This window comes from Podarcis gaigeae, assembly GCF_964106915.1.
Source record: "Podarcis gaigeae genome assembly, chromosome: 12".
Classification (NCBI taxonomy): Eukaryota; Metazoa; Chordata; class Lepidosauria; order Squamata; family Lacertidae; genus Podarcis; species Podarcis gaigeae.
Window position 1 is genome coordinate 33,108,385 of NC_139688.1, and position 18,515 is coordinate 33,126,899.

The following is an 18,515-nucleotide window of genomic DNA, read 5'->3' on the forward strand; positions in this document are numbered from 1 at the left end:
CCAAAACAGGTAGAGTCAAGTGTCATGCACTGTAGTTGAGAGCTCCCAGTGAAGGACTGGACTGGAAAGCACTGTGCTTCCTCGTCAAAGCTGTCATTCTCAAATGACGTGCGTGGATCGCTTAAAAACACACACACAAAAAAACACCTTGAAGTTAGGCATTGTGCTTTTTTTTAAATAGTAAAAGATCTGAGTGAATTATTTCAGGGGTAGGGAGCCTTACAAAATCCCAGAACGAAAACGAGATGCAAGGAAATAACAAAATGCAAAGCAGGAGCAGCTGGGTAAACTCATTGCAAGGAACAGACTGTGGAAAGCCTTAATGGAAGCATGCGCTTAAAACTCTGGCACAAGCTAGCATAAGATACCATGATGGCCGCCAACGTGAACAGCTTTAAAAGGAGCTTAGGCAAATCCTCTGAGGGAGGGGGCATGCAGCTTGGGGGCTACTTCTGGACCCATTGCTGATGCTGGAGGCTCAGGTGGCCTTGGTGGTGTGGAGTGTCTTCCATCAGCTTCAGCCGGTGGAACATCTGCACAGAGATAGCCTAACATCAGTTGTCTAGGTACTGGTAATCTCTAGGTTAGATTACTGCAGTACATTATACGTGGGGCTGCCTCTGAAGATGGTCCAGAAACTTCAGCGGGTGCAGAATTCAGTGGCCAGGTTGCTCACTTGGGGCAGGAAAGGTTGAGCATATTACGCCAATCCTGGCCCTACCACAGTGGCTGCCCATTAGTTTCCAGCCCCAATTCAAAGTGCTGCTTTTGACCTTTAAAGCCTTACATGGACTACAATGCTTCAAGGACCGGCTCTGGACCCTGCCATCGCCATCTGACACCTTTCTTCCTGTGCCCCCTACACAAGGAGGGTGGCAACATGTAAGCAGGAGACTCTTTCAGGTGGTTCGTAATTTAACGGAACCACCTGCACCATCGGGGTCTGACAAGTCCCCCAAGATCTCCTGCAATGATTTTGCAAAGTCGCTCAGATTTGGAAAGAGGTGGACTCCACCGTGGGAGCAGGGCCGGGGCGGGAGAGTGCTAAAGTCCTGTCTAGTCAAGTTAAAAAGGTAAAGGTAAAGGTACCCCTGCCCGTACGGGCCAGTCTTGCCAGACTCTGGGGTTGTGCGCCCATCTCACTCAAGAGGCCAGGGGCCAGCGCTGTCCGAAGACACTTCCGGGTCACGTGGCCAGAGTGACATCGCTGCTCTGGCGAGCCAGAGCCGCACACGGAAACGCCATTTACCTTCCCGCTGGTAAGCGGTCCCTATTTATCTACTTGCACCTGGAGGTGCTTTCGAACTGCTAGGTTGGCAGGCGCTGGGACCGAGCAGCGGGAGCACACCCCGCCGCAGGGATTCGAACCGCCGACCTTTCGATCGGCAAGTCCTAGGCGCTGAGGCTTTAACCCACAGCGCCACCTGCATGGGATCAATTCCCATCGGTTACCTCCGAGGATGTGGACAGGCTGCTTGGACGAGTGAAACCAACCACCTGTCTCCTTAATCCTTGCCCATCCTGGCTAATAAAAGCGAGCCTGGGCAATGGGCTCTGCAGGGTGGTGAATGCTTCACTGCGTGAGGGAGTCTTCCCAGCCCCGCTGAGAGAGACTGTCATTAAACTGCTTCTTAAAAAAACATCTTTGGACCCAGCCTCAGCCCAGTATACCTGAAGGAGTGCCTCCACCCCCATCGTTCAGCAGCCAAGGGCCTTTTGGCGGTTCCCTCACTGAGAGAAATGAGGTTGCAAGGAACCAGGCAAAGGGCCTTCTTGGTAGTGGTGCCCACCCTGTGGAAGGCCCTCCCATCAGATGTCAGGGAAATAAACAACTATCTGACTTTTAGAAGACATCTGAAAGCAGCCTTGTTTAGGGAAGTTTTTAATGTTTGAAGTTTTATTCTGTTTTTAATGTTCTGTTGAAAGCTGCCCAGAGTGGCTGGGGTAGAAATAACAAATTATTATTATTATTATTATTATTATTATTATTATTATTATTATTATTAAATTTTCTGCAGTGGCTCCCATTTGTGGAATGCTCTCCCCAGGGAGGCCCGCTGGCACCTTTGTTACATATTTGTAGTCACCAGGCAAAGTCATTCATCTTCGCCTTTGGTTAATTAAACAACTTTTGTGTATGAGGGGGGAGGTGTATTGTTTTTGTTTTTTCTATGTTATGTATTTGTGTGTTTTTATGCTGTAAACTGCCCAGTGTTCCTCAGGTGAAGGGCGGTATAAACATTTTAATAATGAGAATGATGATGTCTTCTTTTTCCAGAAAAAGAGGTGCCAGAACTCACCATGAACACCCCCCCCCCTCATTCTCTTAGAATGGCAATGGTGCCCACCTGAGAGGTGCCGGAATTCAGTTCCGGCAAGTTCCAGCTGAAAGAAAGTGCTGATGATAATGCTAGCCTGTTAGACTGAGGTATAGTGAAGGATGCTGTCCCTTTGCTGGTGTGTTGAAGTAAGATTCAGGCATTTGTGTGTGTTTTGGAATGGGCAGGAGCAAGCAGAGTATGAAGATTCAGCTGTGGAACGGATGGTGATGTTTGGTTGCTCTGCCTGCCTTTTGTGATCCTGGTCAGGCAATGTACAGCATGAATATTTAAATGCTGGTATTTATTAGGTGACCAGACTTTGGTTACAAGTTATTTATTTACACGCTCCGATGTAGAATGTGTGACATAACGAGCCAGCTAATCAAACATTAACTATTCAACACTTTTATGTAAATTAAGACTCCCTGTGAGGTAATGGAGACTTTTCTGGCACATTGACTTGTGGGAAGCCCTCTTTCAACTCACTTAGTTATTTGACTGGTTTTCCTCCATTCAGCAGGAGTAGTTTATATGTTCCTGATGGAATGGGAACAGGTTTGGCAGGAATGGTTTGAACCAGAATGAAACCTGAGGACTCTTGGTCTATATTGGTCCAATAGACAACTGCAGTTGCCTTCAACTGAAAGGCCTCTGTTATTCAAGGACCCATATTTACTTTAGTGCAGGGATGGGGAAATTGTGATCCTCCAAATGCAGTTGGACACTAGTTCCCATCAGCCCCAGCCGGCGTGATGGGAGTTGTAGTCCAACAACATGCGGAGGTCTGTAGGTTCCCTGGTCCTGCTTTAACGTGCCAGAAGGAATCACTGAAGAATGGGGTGTGGGCTGTTTTTGCGTCTCTCATCTGGGGCTCATCTGAGCCCTTGACTCACTGCAAAAACCCTTTAGCAAATCATCAGAGTTTTGAGGAAAAGGAATATTCGTTTTCAATATTTGCATCTTGAGGCCAGCATTTTTATGTGGTGGGCAATGGTCTTGTTGACTCTTTTTTTAAAAAAAACAAAGCAAAAAACCCAAATATTGGCTTGATAAAGCATTAGAAAAAGAAAACACACAGGGAGAGAAATTTCACAAATGGCATAAAATAGTGAGACGCCATTGAAAGTTTTTCCATCAGGTTTCCTTAAATATAATTCATTTCTCAGGTATTGCAAAAGCTGTATAATTTTCCACTGAATTAATGCTAGGAAAGATTTTACACATTTATTCATTTCCAAATGGAATCGATTAACAGGTTCTCTGTATCTCGAACCCTTGCTGAGGAGGGGATATAAGTTTGGCTCACTGCAAATCCAACATTTAGTCAGCTTCCCTTTGGATGTTTCAACAATAATTTTGAATTTTGAATCCAGGTAGGGGCAGGAAAGACCCCTGTCTTAAATCTTGGTGTAGATGATAACTGAGCAAGGTGAACCAGTGAGCTGACTTAGTAAAAGGCAACTAACTGTGTTCCTGTGTATAGAGTTCCACCTGGCAAGAGAGGTGTGGGCCTAGAGAAAACACAGCTGGGGAGCCACTCTCCATTAGAGTTGAGGGATGCTAACTGTGATTTCCAGAGCCTGGTATTGCTTCAAAACTGAGCCAAACCTCTGTGCCACTTTTTTTTTTTTTTGCACCAGCTATGCTGACACCTATAAGGATGTAACTGACACACCCAGCTAGGATCCTCACTAACACACCAAATCAAATATTGACCTTCAAGGTTTTCTGCTGTTTTGCTTCACAAACCCCATGATTTCTCTTCCTCCACCAGCAGCAATGGTGGCAGCACCCTCACCTGTCCACCAGAGGGCAGCACCACCACCACTGACTATTATTAAGAGACAGAAACCTGCCTGAATTCATGATCACCAGCTGAGGCGTATGGCAGACAAAGCTCGGTTTATTATGTATCCCCCTCTCCCTGCATTAAAACCTGGAAGAGCTGCTCTTCACGCATGGCTTTTTGATGGTGATGGTAATAGAGAAGGTCCAGGTTCATACCTGTAAGCTATGGCTAACATTAACTGATGTTCATAAACAAATAACAAACCTTGATCAACAAATGGCTTTAACCATGGCTAATAATCCATAGCTAAGTGACTGGGCTGGGTTCACACATACAGCTAAGCCATACTTTAGCTAATAATAATAGTAGTAGTAGTAGTAGTAGTAATTTATTATTTATACCCCGCCCATCTGGCTGGGTTTCCCCATCTTTTCTGGGTGGCTTCCAACAAAAGATTTAAAATACATTAAAACATCAGTCATTAAAACCTTCCCTAAACAGGGCTGCCTTCAGATGTCTTCTAAGCATCAAGATAGTTGTTTATTTCTTTGACATCTGAAGGGAGGGCATTTCACAGGGCAGGTGCCACTACTGAGAAAGCCCTCTGCTTGGTTCCCTGTAACTTTGCTTCTCGCAGTGAGGGAACTTGCCAGAAGGCCCTCAGCGCTGGATCTCAGTGTCCAGGTTAGACGATGGGGCTGGAGACGCTCCAACAGGTATACTGGGCCGAGCATCATGTACAAACCAGGTCAGTAAGTCTTACTTTTAAATAGATATGTACAGGATTGCACTGTGACACTTCTGTTTAAATCCTGAGGAGTCAAGCATAATTTGTTGGGGATCCAAAAGAAAAATGGTAAATTCTGCTTTGTCATCAATTTATATTTTGTTACCTAGTCTGACCCTTTTGCCAATGATAATAGTGAAGAAGCTAGGCTTGAGCACAAGGTCACCTGGGTAAAGCAGGGGTGGAAAACTTGTGGACCTGCAGACACTTCAGGGCTTCCCACTCCCATCAGTCCCACCCCTGACATAAAGGGTAATTTTGGCTTTTTTCAAGGGCAATTCTTGCTTAAGCACAAAATGTAGATTTTTCAATTTTGTGTATTCTCTCTCTTAAAAAAAAACAAAAAACTTGTTGAGAACAGTTTTAGTTAATCACACCCTAAAATTTATTGGTAGCAGATTCAGGGCAGGCAAAAAAAAAAAGCAGTTCTTCACATAAGATGTCATCACTGCATGAAATTTACAGCACAACATAAGAGGGCCGCTGACTTGAGCGGCTGTAAAAAACAGCATGTAGGAAATTTTGGAATGCTGAATAGGGCCACTCCAAAATTTGCTGGACTGCAACTCCCATTGGTCAGGCTGGCTGGGGCTCATGGGAGTTGAAGGCTATCAATGTCTAATGGTCTACCAGCTCCACATCCCCAGATAAACTCATGGAGATACCATGAAGTAGAAAGTAAGGCCAGTTTCGGAGATCGTGGTCCAGTGAATGCCAGTTGTTGCGGACGTAATAGTAGAGAAGGCGTCCCCACATAGGTAGGGATGTCAGAGAATTCTGACCAAAAATGAATATAAGCAGACCAGGCAGTTTGCTTGTTCTTCTGCGGTCAGGAACGGACACCAGTCACACAAATACAACTGGCAATCATTCACATTGCTGTTGGGCAGTTTGAAGTCTGCTGTCCATTTGCTGACATTGGAAGCTGCCTTGCATCGAATCAGACCATTGGTGCATCTATCTCAGTGGCCCATCGTATGTCGCTGGACCTCCAGTAGCCCCAGCAAGTGTTGCCAATGCTTAGGGATGATGGGTGTTGGAGTGAAACAACATCTGGGGGGGGGGATGCACAGTTTCCTCAGCCCTGGTCTTCACTGACTGACAGCAACTCCCCAGGAATGGAGAGGAGACTTTTCCAGCCCTGTCTGCAGATATCAGAGACTGATGGTCTGCATGGAATTAGGTTCTTGAAAATTTGTTTGTTGTTTGTGTCATTGAAGAAGAAGAGGAGTTTGGATTTGATATCCCGCTTTATCACTACCCTAAGGAGTCTCAGAGCGGCTGACATTCTCCTTTCCCTTCCTCCCCCACAACAAACACTCGGTGAGGTGAGTAGGTCTGAGAGACTTCAGAGAGGTATGACTAGCCCACGGTCACCCAGCAGCTGCACGGGGAGGAGGAGTGGAGACGCGAACCCGGTTCACCAGATTACGAGTCTACCGCTCTTAACCACTACACCACACTGGCTCTCTCATTGGAAATATTATAGATGCTTCTGTACAAGATTGCAAAATAAGACAGATTACAAAAGTGCAAACTCCATAAAGTGTTTTTCTTTTTAATCTTGATTTATAGAAAAGAGCATACAGTGTTTTTAGTCTTATTTTATAAAAGCAATCAATACATAATACCACACAGTTACAAATGAGTATTTATAACACAGTTATCCTCCTGGAAGTTATGCATACGGTGAGTTGTTGATATGCATATCCAAGGGCAGCCTACGCATTCTCTTCGGTGAGAACTATTTTTTCATACGCTGCGATAGAGGTGGAAGACCTGAGAGTGTGTCTGTTTTCTTTTTTTACAATTCAGTCTTCAACAACTTCAGAGCTTTCTGCATATTTGCATACACTAGAAAAACAAACAGATCATAAATCAGGGAGGCCGGGGGAGTTGTACAAAAAGTAATCTAGCATGTAATGCACATCAGTTTGAACTTTCTAAATTATGCAAATTGCAATAAACCAAATCTCACTTTAATTTCCCAGCATTTACAATAGCAGAAGCAGTGCATACTGTTGATGGTCCACACATCATTGACAACTCAGTTAAATTGGATAACATGGATTTAAATGGATTTAATGATGCTTTTCATGCTGAGGTTTCCATGCGGTGAGCCATTATTGTGCATAGGATCCCACCATGTGGGACATCTCAGGTGCAGAACTTGCTCTGGGAATATTTTGGCAGTGGCATGAAAACAAATTGCACCATGTTGGACCATTCATGTGGATGGATTACTGGTTTCAGGTGACATTCACATGGAATCCATATTGAAAACGGCAGACTCTAAACCATTTACGGTACATAAATGGCGTCAGTCATTTTCTATGTGTTGCTATGCATATTTATTCAGACTTTAGGATGGTGAAATCTATCCATTTAGTTTTCTCTCAATTCCACATTTCCCCAGTCTTAAATTCAGTTGTCTACCTTTCCACATCAGTTTGTGATTTTTTTAAAAAAAAGTCATCATGAAAATTCACCAGCATTTATTACTATTTCATGCACATTTTGCAATGCTATTGTGCAACTGGAGGGAGCTCCAAAGTAGAATTTCAGACCTTCCTTTGTTCCAAATCTATGCAAAAAGCTCTGCTAGGAAATACTTACGTAATGCAATGTCTGAAGGCTCGTAAGCATAGAGGCGGTTGGAATATCTTCCAGTAATATCTGCTCTAACTGTCAGTGACGGATCTGGAGAAACAATGATCACATTAACTTTCCATCTGCAGCCGTCAAAAAACCCTCAATGAAAATGGCTTCTACTGCCCCCATGCAAAAGATGCTTAACCACATGAATGTTGTCTATAATTCTCCAGTATGGAATTATGCATAGTCACTTTTTTGCATATCTGCAGGGGAAACACTGAGAAATGTTTCCCTGCTTCTGTAGGAAGGAGCTGTCGTTGCGTGCTGTTACAGTCCACTCGAATCTCCACAATTAGCGTGAGATTCCTGGGGTATATGGCATGCTTAGCAAAGTCTGTGTTCCCTTTTGGGCAACAAGACACAGCTGAAACTATGATGTCCTTATGACATATGGTTTTATTTACACATATAAACATCCTGCCCCTAGATGGAGGGATTGTAGGGCATTCACATCCTATGAAGGTCTGGCTCCCCTCTTGAGCGCAGCATTGGATTCAAAGGACAGCAAAAAGCCATCCTTGGTGTCCCTTCATTCCAGTCTGTCTTCTCTAGCTCTACTCCTCCTCCTCCATGCTGCTAACCGAGTCCAAGGACTTCCCCCAGCCTACATCATTCAGTGACATCAGTGTCAACTCCACAGGGCTGAGATGTCTTCAGCCCCTTCCCCACCGCCCAAAGTCTGTTGGGATGGGGCTGAATCCCTCCTCCATCTTGAGGAGCCTGGCCTTGCAGTGGCAGCAGGCCTTGCAGGGCCTTGTGGCAGCTGTGGTGGCCCTAATAGGGCCCTGTGCCACAATGCGCGTGATGTCACTCACACATGTGCACAATGGGGCCCCACAATGTTGGGCAGAACTCAGCGCCTCTGTTCCGAGTTGAAACCCAAAACCTGGCCTTTGCCCACTAGCACCCAGCCGAGAAGGGGCTCCACTCCCCCTTGCCTGGCATTCTTGCCCTTTGATGGTTTCCTTGATGGGCCATCCCTAGTCTTTCTCCTCCACTAATGGCCCATTCAGCTCGCTCTGCCAAGCTGGCTTGGCTTGTTAGCATAACTAAATCCAGGGGGTTCCCCGTGTCTGGCAAAGTTGAATTCTACATCCAGGAATTATGGAGAGAATCTGGCACCCAGGCATTTAGGGAAATCTAAATTCCCCACAAGTCCATAGCAAGGCTTTATACACCAACAAAGCTTTCCTTCTCAGCTGCTTCCACTGAACAGGTGGTGGGCAGAAATGGGACTTGGTGATTTCTCCACCCCCATCCTAAATAATAACCAAGTAAAATGTAAGCTGTAGATGTTAAAGCAATGAGCAGCATCAGCCTGAGGGGGAATCTTCTTAAGATCAGTGTCATTTATTAACTCCTTGGAGCCTGTGTAAAAAATCCACCCCTTAGCCAATTTAATAAAAAGAGTGGAGCATATACTCCATTGTTTGCAGATAAGCAAGTATATTGGAAAGAAATTTTGGGCAGGTTATTGTTGCAGATGCAAATGTGAAACGTTTCATTTTACACAACTACCTTTTTTTGGCCCTTTATCAATCCCCTCTTTAAAAACAGGAGAGGGGAAAGCTACTCTAAATTACAAAAACTGGGTGGACATGTGGCAAGTGTATTGCATGTTAAGAGTGGTTTTATGGGACCCATCCTACAGGTCTTTGAGCAAAAACACCAATAACACCAGTGGTACAGGAGATTCAGGTTTCGCTAGCAACAGCCACATTCTCCAGTTGGAATGCTTGCAAAACCCTGTTTCCCCCATATTGGAGATGCAACCTGGAGATAAATCAAACTTTAGTTCCACAGTAAATATTAACTCATCTCAGCTACAGTGGTACCTCTGGTTACAAACATAATTCATTCCAGAGGTCCGTTCTTAAGCTGAAACCGTTTTTATTCTGAGGCATGCTTTCGCTAATGACACTTCCCACTGCATCCTGGGGCAAAGTTCGCAACCAGGAGCAACTACTTCTGGGTTAGCAGAGCTTGTAACCAGAAGCGTGTGTAACCAGAGGTGCCACTGTATTCAGCCTGGCATGGTCCCCCACCCTCAAAGAAAAGAACTCTTTGACCCCTTAACTACTCACCTACAAACAGGATTCTGGGAACATACTGGCCATCTGGTGAAAGATGTTTGTCTGTGGTTTCATACTTAAAGAAAAGAAAAAGAAAATACAAATACCTGTGATGCAAGCCATTTAGATCACACAGAGAAGAGTCAAAGTATGTATTAAACATTGCCAGTTACTTCAACATAATGAAAGGTTAGGTGAAATAGATGATGATGTGACAGCCATCCCATAATGTATAATATAACAGAATTGGACCACAATGAGGATTTGATGAGCATTATAATTATTTTAGCAAGCACATCCACCCACTACATTTCACACAGTATTTTTCCCTATATGGAAATAATATCCACATAAGAAAAATGTATATTAAACTGTTATACATGAAGAATGCACAGGTATCCATTTTGTTGGGAAGCGGCTCTATACTAGGGTTGCCATGTGTCCAGTTTTCCCCTGACATGTTCAGAATTCCAATGGCGAAATTTGCATCCGGGGGGATTTTAAAAAATTGACAAAGTGTCCAGGTTTTTGCAAACAGAACCAGGAAGTGTCTGCCCAAAAATAGGCCAACAATTTTTTGGGCGATCCCCCTCTCCCCCCAAAAAGCTCAACAACTATTTGTGTCTGGATTTTTACTTCTCGAAATATGGCAACCCTATCTATATATTACTTTCCCAATAATCATGGCAATCTAAACACTTGCTTATTTTTCTCAAAACAGCAACCACCCTTATATAGATTGTTTCCATTTTGGAAAGATGCCCTGTGTGAACCAGCTCTAGGTAGAATTAAATACCGGTAGATCTACTTGAAACTTGGCCGAGAGAATAATTGCTTTATTACAAAACAGAGCACTTGGTCAAGTGTCAAAGAAAACTTACAACAAGATTGAGGAGAACAAACTTCTCAGCCAATTTCTGTATCTCTTTGTGTTCAGCAAATACCTTCTTCAGTGCTAGAATGGGAGAAGAAGAAATTAGACTCAGTATTAGAAAAAAAGAAAGCATCTGAAACATAGAAAGAACATTATGTATCTATTGTCAGTACAGATCAAATAAAAATTCATGAATGCTTAAGGCCTGAAGGCCTAATACAAATCACTGTAAAATGAAAGAGATAAGCTAAAGACTCAAAAGTTTAGAAACAGGTCTGAGAACGAAAGGAGGTCAAGGTTATCGCAATCAATGTTTTGGGTTTTTGAAACCTGGATTCTTTTGCTTAGCAAAGGAATTCACAAGAAGCCTGAGGCTGAAATCCAAATTCCACTTATCAGGGAGTAAACCTCACTGAATTCAGTGGGACTTACTTCTGAGTAGACACAAAGACAGGAAACTGCACTTATTGACTTACTCATGCTATGTCACTCTAGTTTGAATTATACAATAAATGTTTCATTTCTAAGGAGAGAAGTGCTGGATCTAAGGCCTGCCTGAAAGCCAGTCTCTTAAGTGAACAGAAAACATATCAACAACTGTCAATGAATGCATGGAGTTTGGGCATTCATACAATGTGTGGACAGGCTATCATTATGAGCTCTTCGGCACAAATTTGTGAATCTCTGTTTCTGACTGTGATCATTTCTGAGAGGGGGGAAAATGTAAATAGAAATTTCTGCCTTCCATTCATCTAAACCTCCCCAGTTATTAAGTACGGGATAAAAATATAGATTACACTTTCAGTGTAAAAAGAGTCGGTTTGTTGTTGTTGTTGTTGTTGTTGTTGTTGGTAGCAATTTTATTTCCTTGGATGTAGGCCAAAAGATTATGTGTCTGTTAGAAAGAATGGTACCTTGACTGTGAGGGCAGTCTTCTAAGTGATGGATGATCATTATAGGTTTGTTGCTGAAAAGAAGAAAAGGTCCATTTTAGAATCTCACAGTAAGCAGGCAATAAAAAGAGCAAAACTCATGATGGACAAAAATCTCAATGACTTAAGATTTAAGGTCCTGGAGAAAGGTATTGAAACATTTCTCACTTCTTAGAGTGGAAAGAGATCTTCACACACCATAGTGAAAACTGTGTGGAGATAGGGGGACTTACTTTGTCCTGGCTTTATGGAGAGCTTCTTCATAAGTCTGAGTCCAGATAAGCTGATCCCCCCAGCCTGAAAGGAAATGATGAATGGAATTTAGTTTTAAAGCATATTGTGACTGAGGAGGCATTAATGCCATAACCACTTGTAGGGTTGCCATATTTTGAAGAGCAAGGAAGAGGGCCCATTTGCTGACTTCTACTTTTAACAATGGATCGCTATGACAACACACATTTTACATACCCATGAAAAAGAGGATGTGTCCTGGAAAAAGAGGACATATGGCAACTGAACTGAGTCCTGAACAAAGGCAACTCTGAGGCTTAGAGCTGGTCATCAGGCAATAGCTTTTCCCACCTGCCTTGCCCTACCCTCCAGCCCTAGAAGCTATGATAAGGGAGCTGTTTCCAGAGGAAGAATTGTGAGGGGAGAGAGACTTTCTGTTTGACATCAGGGGTTGGTTGCTCTAATCTGTGCTGCCTTAATTTCAGTCCGAGGAACCTTCAGAAGGGAGTTGCAGCCATGCACATGATGCGTATGTGTATTTTAATGAGCTGAACAGAGTGAAAGATTATGAGTCTTCAATGCTATTTTGTTAACGTTGATGCTGTATTTGTTAATCATATAATATGGCTTTTGCTTACATTGTGATGTTTGGCTTGTTTTTTAGTTGCTGTTTTGTTAACAGTGTTTTATAGATTGCAATTGTTTCCCTGATGATTTGTGAATTATCCTATATGATTTATGCTGTGTTTGTGATGTTCTGTCATGTTTATTGTGTTCTGTCACGTTGCTATTATTTATAGTTTGTAAGATGCTTTGGGATACATTCAAATGAAAAGTGGCATAGAAATATAATAAAGCAAATAAAATAAAACAAATCACAAATTTCTAGCTATATAACCTTATGCCAGTTAGCCCAAATACCTCCTGCCAACACCATATTTTTAGGGGTTACTATATTTACTCAAATGTAATATACACCTTTCCCGGCCAAATTACGTTGCAAAAATTAGGGTGCACCTTAGATTTGGTGGCGCATTTACATTCGCCAGCAAATACATTTTTTGGTTTCAAGGTTTTGAAAATTGAGCTGCGCATTAGAATCGATGGTGCATTGGATTTGTGTAAATATGCTAATTTATTTTTTTCAAACCCATTGATTAATTGCAATGATTTCTTCAAATGCTGCCATTAATCTGAACTAGCACTCATTTCAAGTTCAACGTGAAATTTAGATAATTACCTGCTACAAATTATCAACTGTTGGAGGAATGTCCCCTGAGGCTTCCTTATTTAAATAATGTGCACCCCTCCTTATTGAGAAAAGACCCTCTTACACTACAGTCTTATAACAACCTATAAGGGGTCAGCCTCACTGAACTCAGTGAAACTCACTTCCAAGTAGACATATGTCATATGTCGGATTGTTCAGTTTTGTAGGTTTTCAGGGCAGGATCCATCAGAACAACCCTGTGAGATAGGTTAGGCTAAGAGAGCTCACCCAGTCAGCTTCATGAGTGAATTGGAATTGGAATCCTGGTTTCCCATGTCCTAGTCCAACACTCTAATTGCTACAAACCCACTTGGGTCTGTTCTGAATCTCCCATCATTTTGCTTCATTGGATGGTCTTGGGTTCTAGTATTTTAAGAAAGGTTTAAAAAAAACAACACCCTGTCTTCCCACTGCACTCAGCTAGCATTCCTTTACCTCTGGAGAGAGTCTGGGGCAGTTTGGGACGGGTTTCTTTTACATCCTTCTTTTCACTTTTCACAGTAGTGTCTTTCGCCGAAATGTATGAGACGGCGACAAGCAAAAGCAACACCGATATGAGGCTCTTCTCCATGGTTGAAGCTAGGGGAAGAAGAAAAAGCATTAAGGATTTATTCAGCTGCATTACAGAACAGGAGACTATTAGGTATGGAACAATAGAGGCATGCAATCAATCTTGCTGGCTAAGTTGCAAGCAATGGAATGGAATTACTCTAGTTCCAGCTTGGTCAGTAAAAAAAGAGGAGCAACCGAATGTTAGGTGCTACATACAACATGCATGAGAAACTCTGCTTGGGACTCAGTGTATAGTATGCGTAGAAGTATGTCCTTCTGTGCTCAGACAGGGATGGGAAACTATATGCAGTTTTATGCACCATTTACCTTGGTATGTGCATATTTGTGCACATTCCTTGGCTGGTGAATTGCATTGCAACATTCAGAGAAGTGTGAATTTTGAAGGATGGCTGTGTTTCATTTTGCTTACTGTTTTAGAAAGTGTGAATTAGGTAGATTTCCTTAAAAAGCAAACTGAATCCAATTTCTTCCCCATCCCTATAACAAAACCTTCCATTGATGGCTACACCATGAAGACAAACAGAGCTAAATGTAACTCTACTGTCATATTCAAAGTTGAATCCAAACTAACCTTTCTTTCCCAGTCACTAATTTGGTGTTTACCATGGACTTCAAGGAAATGGAGCCATGTAAAGCAAATCAAAGTTTTTACAAGGCACTTGCCTTGGGTTGTGAGGAGTGAAACACTTTTCTCAGTGCAGTGACAACAGGGAAATATTTAGGAGACAATGAAAACAAAGGAGTTTCAAACCCCTAGGTTTGCCAAGGTGGCTGTGCTCTGACAGCCAATGTCCACTTAATGCTCCCCAAAGCTGCAGTCTTATGCACAGTTACTCTTGTGTAAGACCCACTGAGCACAGGGGTACTTAATTTAGAGTATGCATTGCAGGGGGTTTGACTAGATGACCCTCAGGATCCCTCCCATCTCTACAATTCTATGAGTCTACATGTTAAGATTGTGCTGTGTGTCTTCACATATGATGTATTCCCCACCCCCCAAATGTACGGCCTGATCTTATCTGCCAATCACCCATTCCCACCACCCTTCTGAGTAATACCCCTCCCCACCTTCACACTATATAGAAGGGTCTGGAAACTTCTGTTTCAGTGTATCTGAAGAAGTGTGCATGCACACAAAAGCTCATACCAAGAACTAACTTAGTTGGTCTTTAAGGTGCTACTGGAAGAATTTTTTTTGTTTTGACTATGGCAGACCAACACGGCTACCTATCTGTAACTGATCTTATCCATGTTTACTCAGAAGTAAGCCCCACTGTGTTCAGTTGGACTTGCTCTCTTGTAAGTGTATATATCGAGCACTGAAGCCTTAAAGTTTTCTAAGCCAATTAAAAGTCACGCAGTAAGTTTCCGAATGAACGCATCTTAAAATGCTAATTCTGCTAGCATCTCCAGCGCTCCCTATCTTGACGGTGAACATAATTCTCAATGAATCTGATTAACCTCATTTTAGTCCAATTATAGATCTGTTGGTTTCAAAATCCTGACTTTTAAAAATAGCATCCATCGCTACGGGGGATGGACAGTTGATGCTAAGACCTGACAATTCTCACTCAAGGTGGCAGACTGCAAATTTGAGAGAAGCAAAGGGTTTTCTGTAGGTCTCAGGACCAATTCAGCAGTGTGTATGATGCACAGAGCTGGGTCCTCCATTCCAACTGAGGAGTCCACCTCACTCTGCCCAATGGCAGGACCGGCCCTGGAGTTTTGATCAGTATCTCAGTTTAGACCCCAACTGCAAGGAACAGCAGTAGTTTTATTTAAAGGCATGACTCTCTCCACACACACCCACACCCACACCCACCCACCCACCCACCCACACCATAGCTGTCAACTTTCCCCTTTTTTAAGGGAAATTCCCTTATTCTGAATAGGATTCCTCACAAGAAAAGGGAAAAGTTGACAGCTATCTCTCTCTCACACACACACACACATACACACACACACACACACAGAGAGAGAGAGAGGGGGGCAGATGTCCAACTTAAGAAGAAGTATGCCCTCCACATGCTCTCCACCCAGGTGTGCTTTGATGCTGGAGATGCACACAGGGCTGGGAGAAAAAGTTTTGGGATGACGGGCTGTGTGTAAGTAGCAGACAGGGGTCTCAACTGCACACCCCATTTGTCTCTCTAGATTGGCCCTAGGTCACTGGGGCAGCCTTGCAGAGAGTAGGTCTAACTCCATCAAATTTGGCTGAGGATGGAAGCTTCAAAATAACGGTACTGTTTGAGGTAATCAAGTCCCTGCTTTGAAGGTCAAGTGTGGCTGATATGGTCAGGATTAAGTCTACTATGCTCAAAACCAGGAAATACAATTTTCAAGCATGTTACTCATCTTCCGTTTTTTCTTCTCAGATTTTCTACAACAATCAGGAAACAATGGTGGCCAAAATGCGCATTCTGAAGCTTCTATCCTAAGCATATTAACTTGGAAGGAAGTTTGAATGATATCGAATGGGGCTGATTTTCAGGTTTTGGATCTGTGGGTGATTTTTTTAAAAAGGGACTGCAATCCTGTACACACTTACATGACAGTAAATGCCGTGTAGTATGTTAGGACTTACTTTGTGGAATAAGCATGCACAGGTTTTATTAATGTGACAGACATCCTTATGTCTTCATGGGGAAAATTAAAATAGGCAAGTTTTTGGAGGCGTATTTGGCTTTTTAAGAAAACAGGCTGCACTGACATCTTGTCATCCTTTGAAACCACAGGGGCATTTAAGTAGGCCAATATGCATCTAGCGGAGTCCCTTTTTATGGCACAGCTGATGTCAATGGGCACTGTGTCAGCATCAGGGAAGCGGGAAGAAACACAACTGGGCAGGAAATGGAAGAAGTAAGTGGGTATGGGGCACGATCCTTCCAAGCAGCCAATGATAGACAGCTGAGAAGATTCAAGACTGGTAAATGTAATATACAGAAACCATAGCACCATAGAAGAAAACAGAGCTTCGACAAAGGCGTTAGAACAGGGTTCAGCAAACGTTTTCAGCAGGGGGCCGGTCCACTGTCTCTTAGACCTTGTGGGGGGCCGGACTATATTTTGAAAAAAATAATAAAAAATGAACGAATTCCTATGCCCCACAAATAACCCAGAGATATATTTTAAATAAAAGGACACATTCTACTCATGTAAAAACACCAGGCAGGCCCCACAAATAGCCCAGAGATGCATTTTAAATAAAAGGACACATTCTATTAACGTAAAAACATGCTGATTCCTGGACCGTCCATGGGCCGGATTTAGAAGGCGATTGGGCCAGATCAGGCCCCCGGGCCTTAGTTTGCCTACCCATGCATTAGAAAGTGCTTGCACTTGCCAAGCAGGAAATCAGACAAAGGGGTGGGGATCAGAGCTGTTAGCAGATCCAGTGGGAAAGCAATGACTGACAAAAGTTACAAAGGTTTGTAAAGCTTCACACACACACACACACACACACACACACACACACTTGTGGTCGTCAGCATAGTTAGTGGAAGAAACAGCAAAACACTCTAGCTGCTTTTCTTAGAACTGCTGCACAGCCCTTTCACTGCCCTTTCACTGCTCCAGTCTTCCCAGCCTGTTCTTTGTTACCTGCCCATCAATAAGTAACCTGACTCACAAGCTCAGAGGACTCTGAACAGGTGCTTTGCTAAGCCCAGAGCTGATCATCTTACCTGCTCTGCCCTCCTCCTCCTTTGAGAAACTGCTAAAGTGTTCCAAGTTTCAGTGTGAACAAGGAAGGTAGGGTATGCCTATTTATGCACCTGGGCACACCTCATCTCCACCCACAAGCTGTGGCATTTGAATACTTCTGATGCAGGGGGAAACCTCTATTTTATTTCACTTTTTAAAAGAAAATAAATAAAAGACAAGACGTTTGCAAGTAATTTCTGGAACAAATAAATGCCATCAGCGTACAGTGTATCATTAGTTCTAGAAAAGTAAAATTTATAGGTGTATATGAGAGTTTGGGAAAATAAATTTTCTGATGTGGGCAATAAGCCAAATCCAGGTAAGCATAAATCAAGGCTTCTGATTTGCCTGAAGGCTGATCTGGCTTTTTGTGATTGGACAGAAGCTTCGTTCTAAAGCACAGGTCTGCAATTCCTTTGAGAAGTTGAAATTGGATATGAATTTAAGTGTGAATTAGATGGTCATTTTACTGAGTACAGGGCACTGATCCAGATCAAAGAACCCAAGGGAAATGCCAAATGAAAATGGAACCTGACAGTTCATCTTCCAAAGCAGGGTGCGGTGTTGGCCCACAATTCCCATTGCCCATAGGACTTGTAGCCTAACAGCAAGGTCACTGGTTCCCCACCATTGCTTTAAAGTGCCTTTTACATCACTCCAGTGTTGGAAACCATGCTGAAAATATGAATCTCATCATTTAAGGAGGCAGCTGCCCAGACCCTTTGCCTTCAGTGGGAAATGATTTTATTGGGCTGGATTCAACTAAGCCAGTACACTAGTGGAAGCCGGTGCTGAGACTCCTGCTAGCTCAATGGGCTTGCCTCCCTCTCCTCTTGCCTGGGCACCCCATCTCCCCCAAATCTACTCTGGAGAGTCAGGAGAACCCCCAGGACAGCAGGCAGAGGAAGGAGAGGGGAGGTCATCCCATCTGCCACTGCTTGCATTGATGGAGCACTCAAATTAGTGCACTGTTGAATCCCACCTGGTGTTCTTCTTGGAATAGTAGCTGTTTCCTAGCAACGAAAGGAATAGATGCTGAACCGAACAGATTGCTAAGTGAATTTCTACATAAGGGAGGCTTATCAATACTACCATGCATGCAATTTGATGTGGTGAACGTTGTATTTCACAAGTGCATACCCTTAATTTTGCAGGCGTTCTAGGAGCCAGTGTGGTGTAGTGGTTAAGAGCGATAGTCACGTAATCTGGGGAACCAGGTTCGCGTCTCCGCTCCTCCACATGCAGCTGCTGGGTGACCTTCTTTGAAGTCTCTCAGCCCCACTCACCTCACAGAGTCTTTGTTGTGGGG

General features: G+C 43.3%; 1 protein-coding gene across 1 annotated transcript; it reads right to left on the bottom strand.

Annotated features, from left to right (window-relative positions):
* Positions 1 to 6,439: 6,439 nt before the first annotated feature.
* AGR2 (anterior gradient 2, protein disulphide isomerase family member) lies at positions 6,440 to 17,257 on the bottom strand. The gene is made up of 8 exons (XM_083706169.1): positions 17,188 to 17,257; positions 13,367 to 13,510; positions 11,664 to 11,727; positions 11,413 to 11,465; positions 10,506 to 10,579; positions 9,637 to 9,700; positions 7,514 to 7,597; positions 6,440 to 6,751 (listed from the first exon to the last, which is right to left on the bottom strand). The coding sequence occupies exons 2-8, from the start codon at positions 13,500 to 13,502 to the stop codon at positions 6,702 to 6,704; spliced, it is 525 nt and encodes a 174-aa protein (XP_083562295.1). The 5' UTR covers positions 13,503 to 13,510; positions 17,188 to 17,257; the 3' UTR covers positions 6,440 to 6,701.
* Positions 17,258 to 18,515: the final 1,258 nt, after the last annotated feature.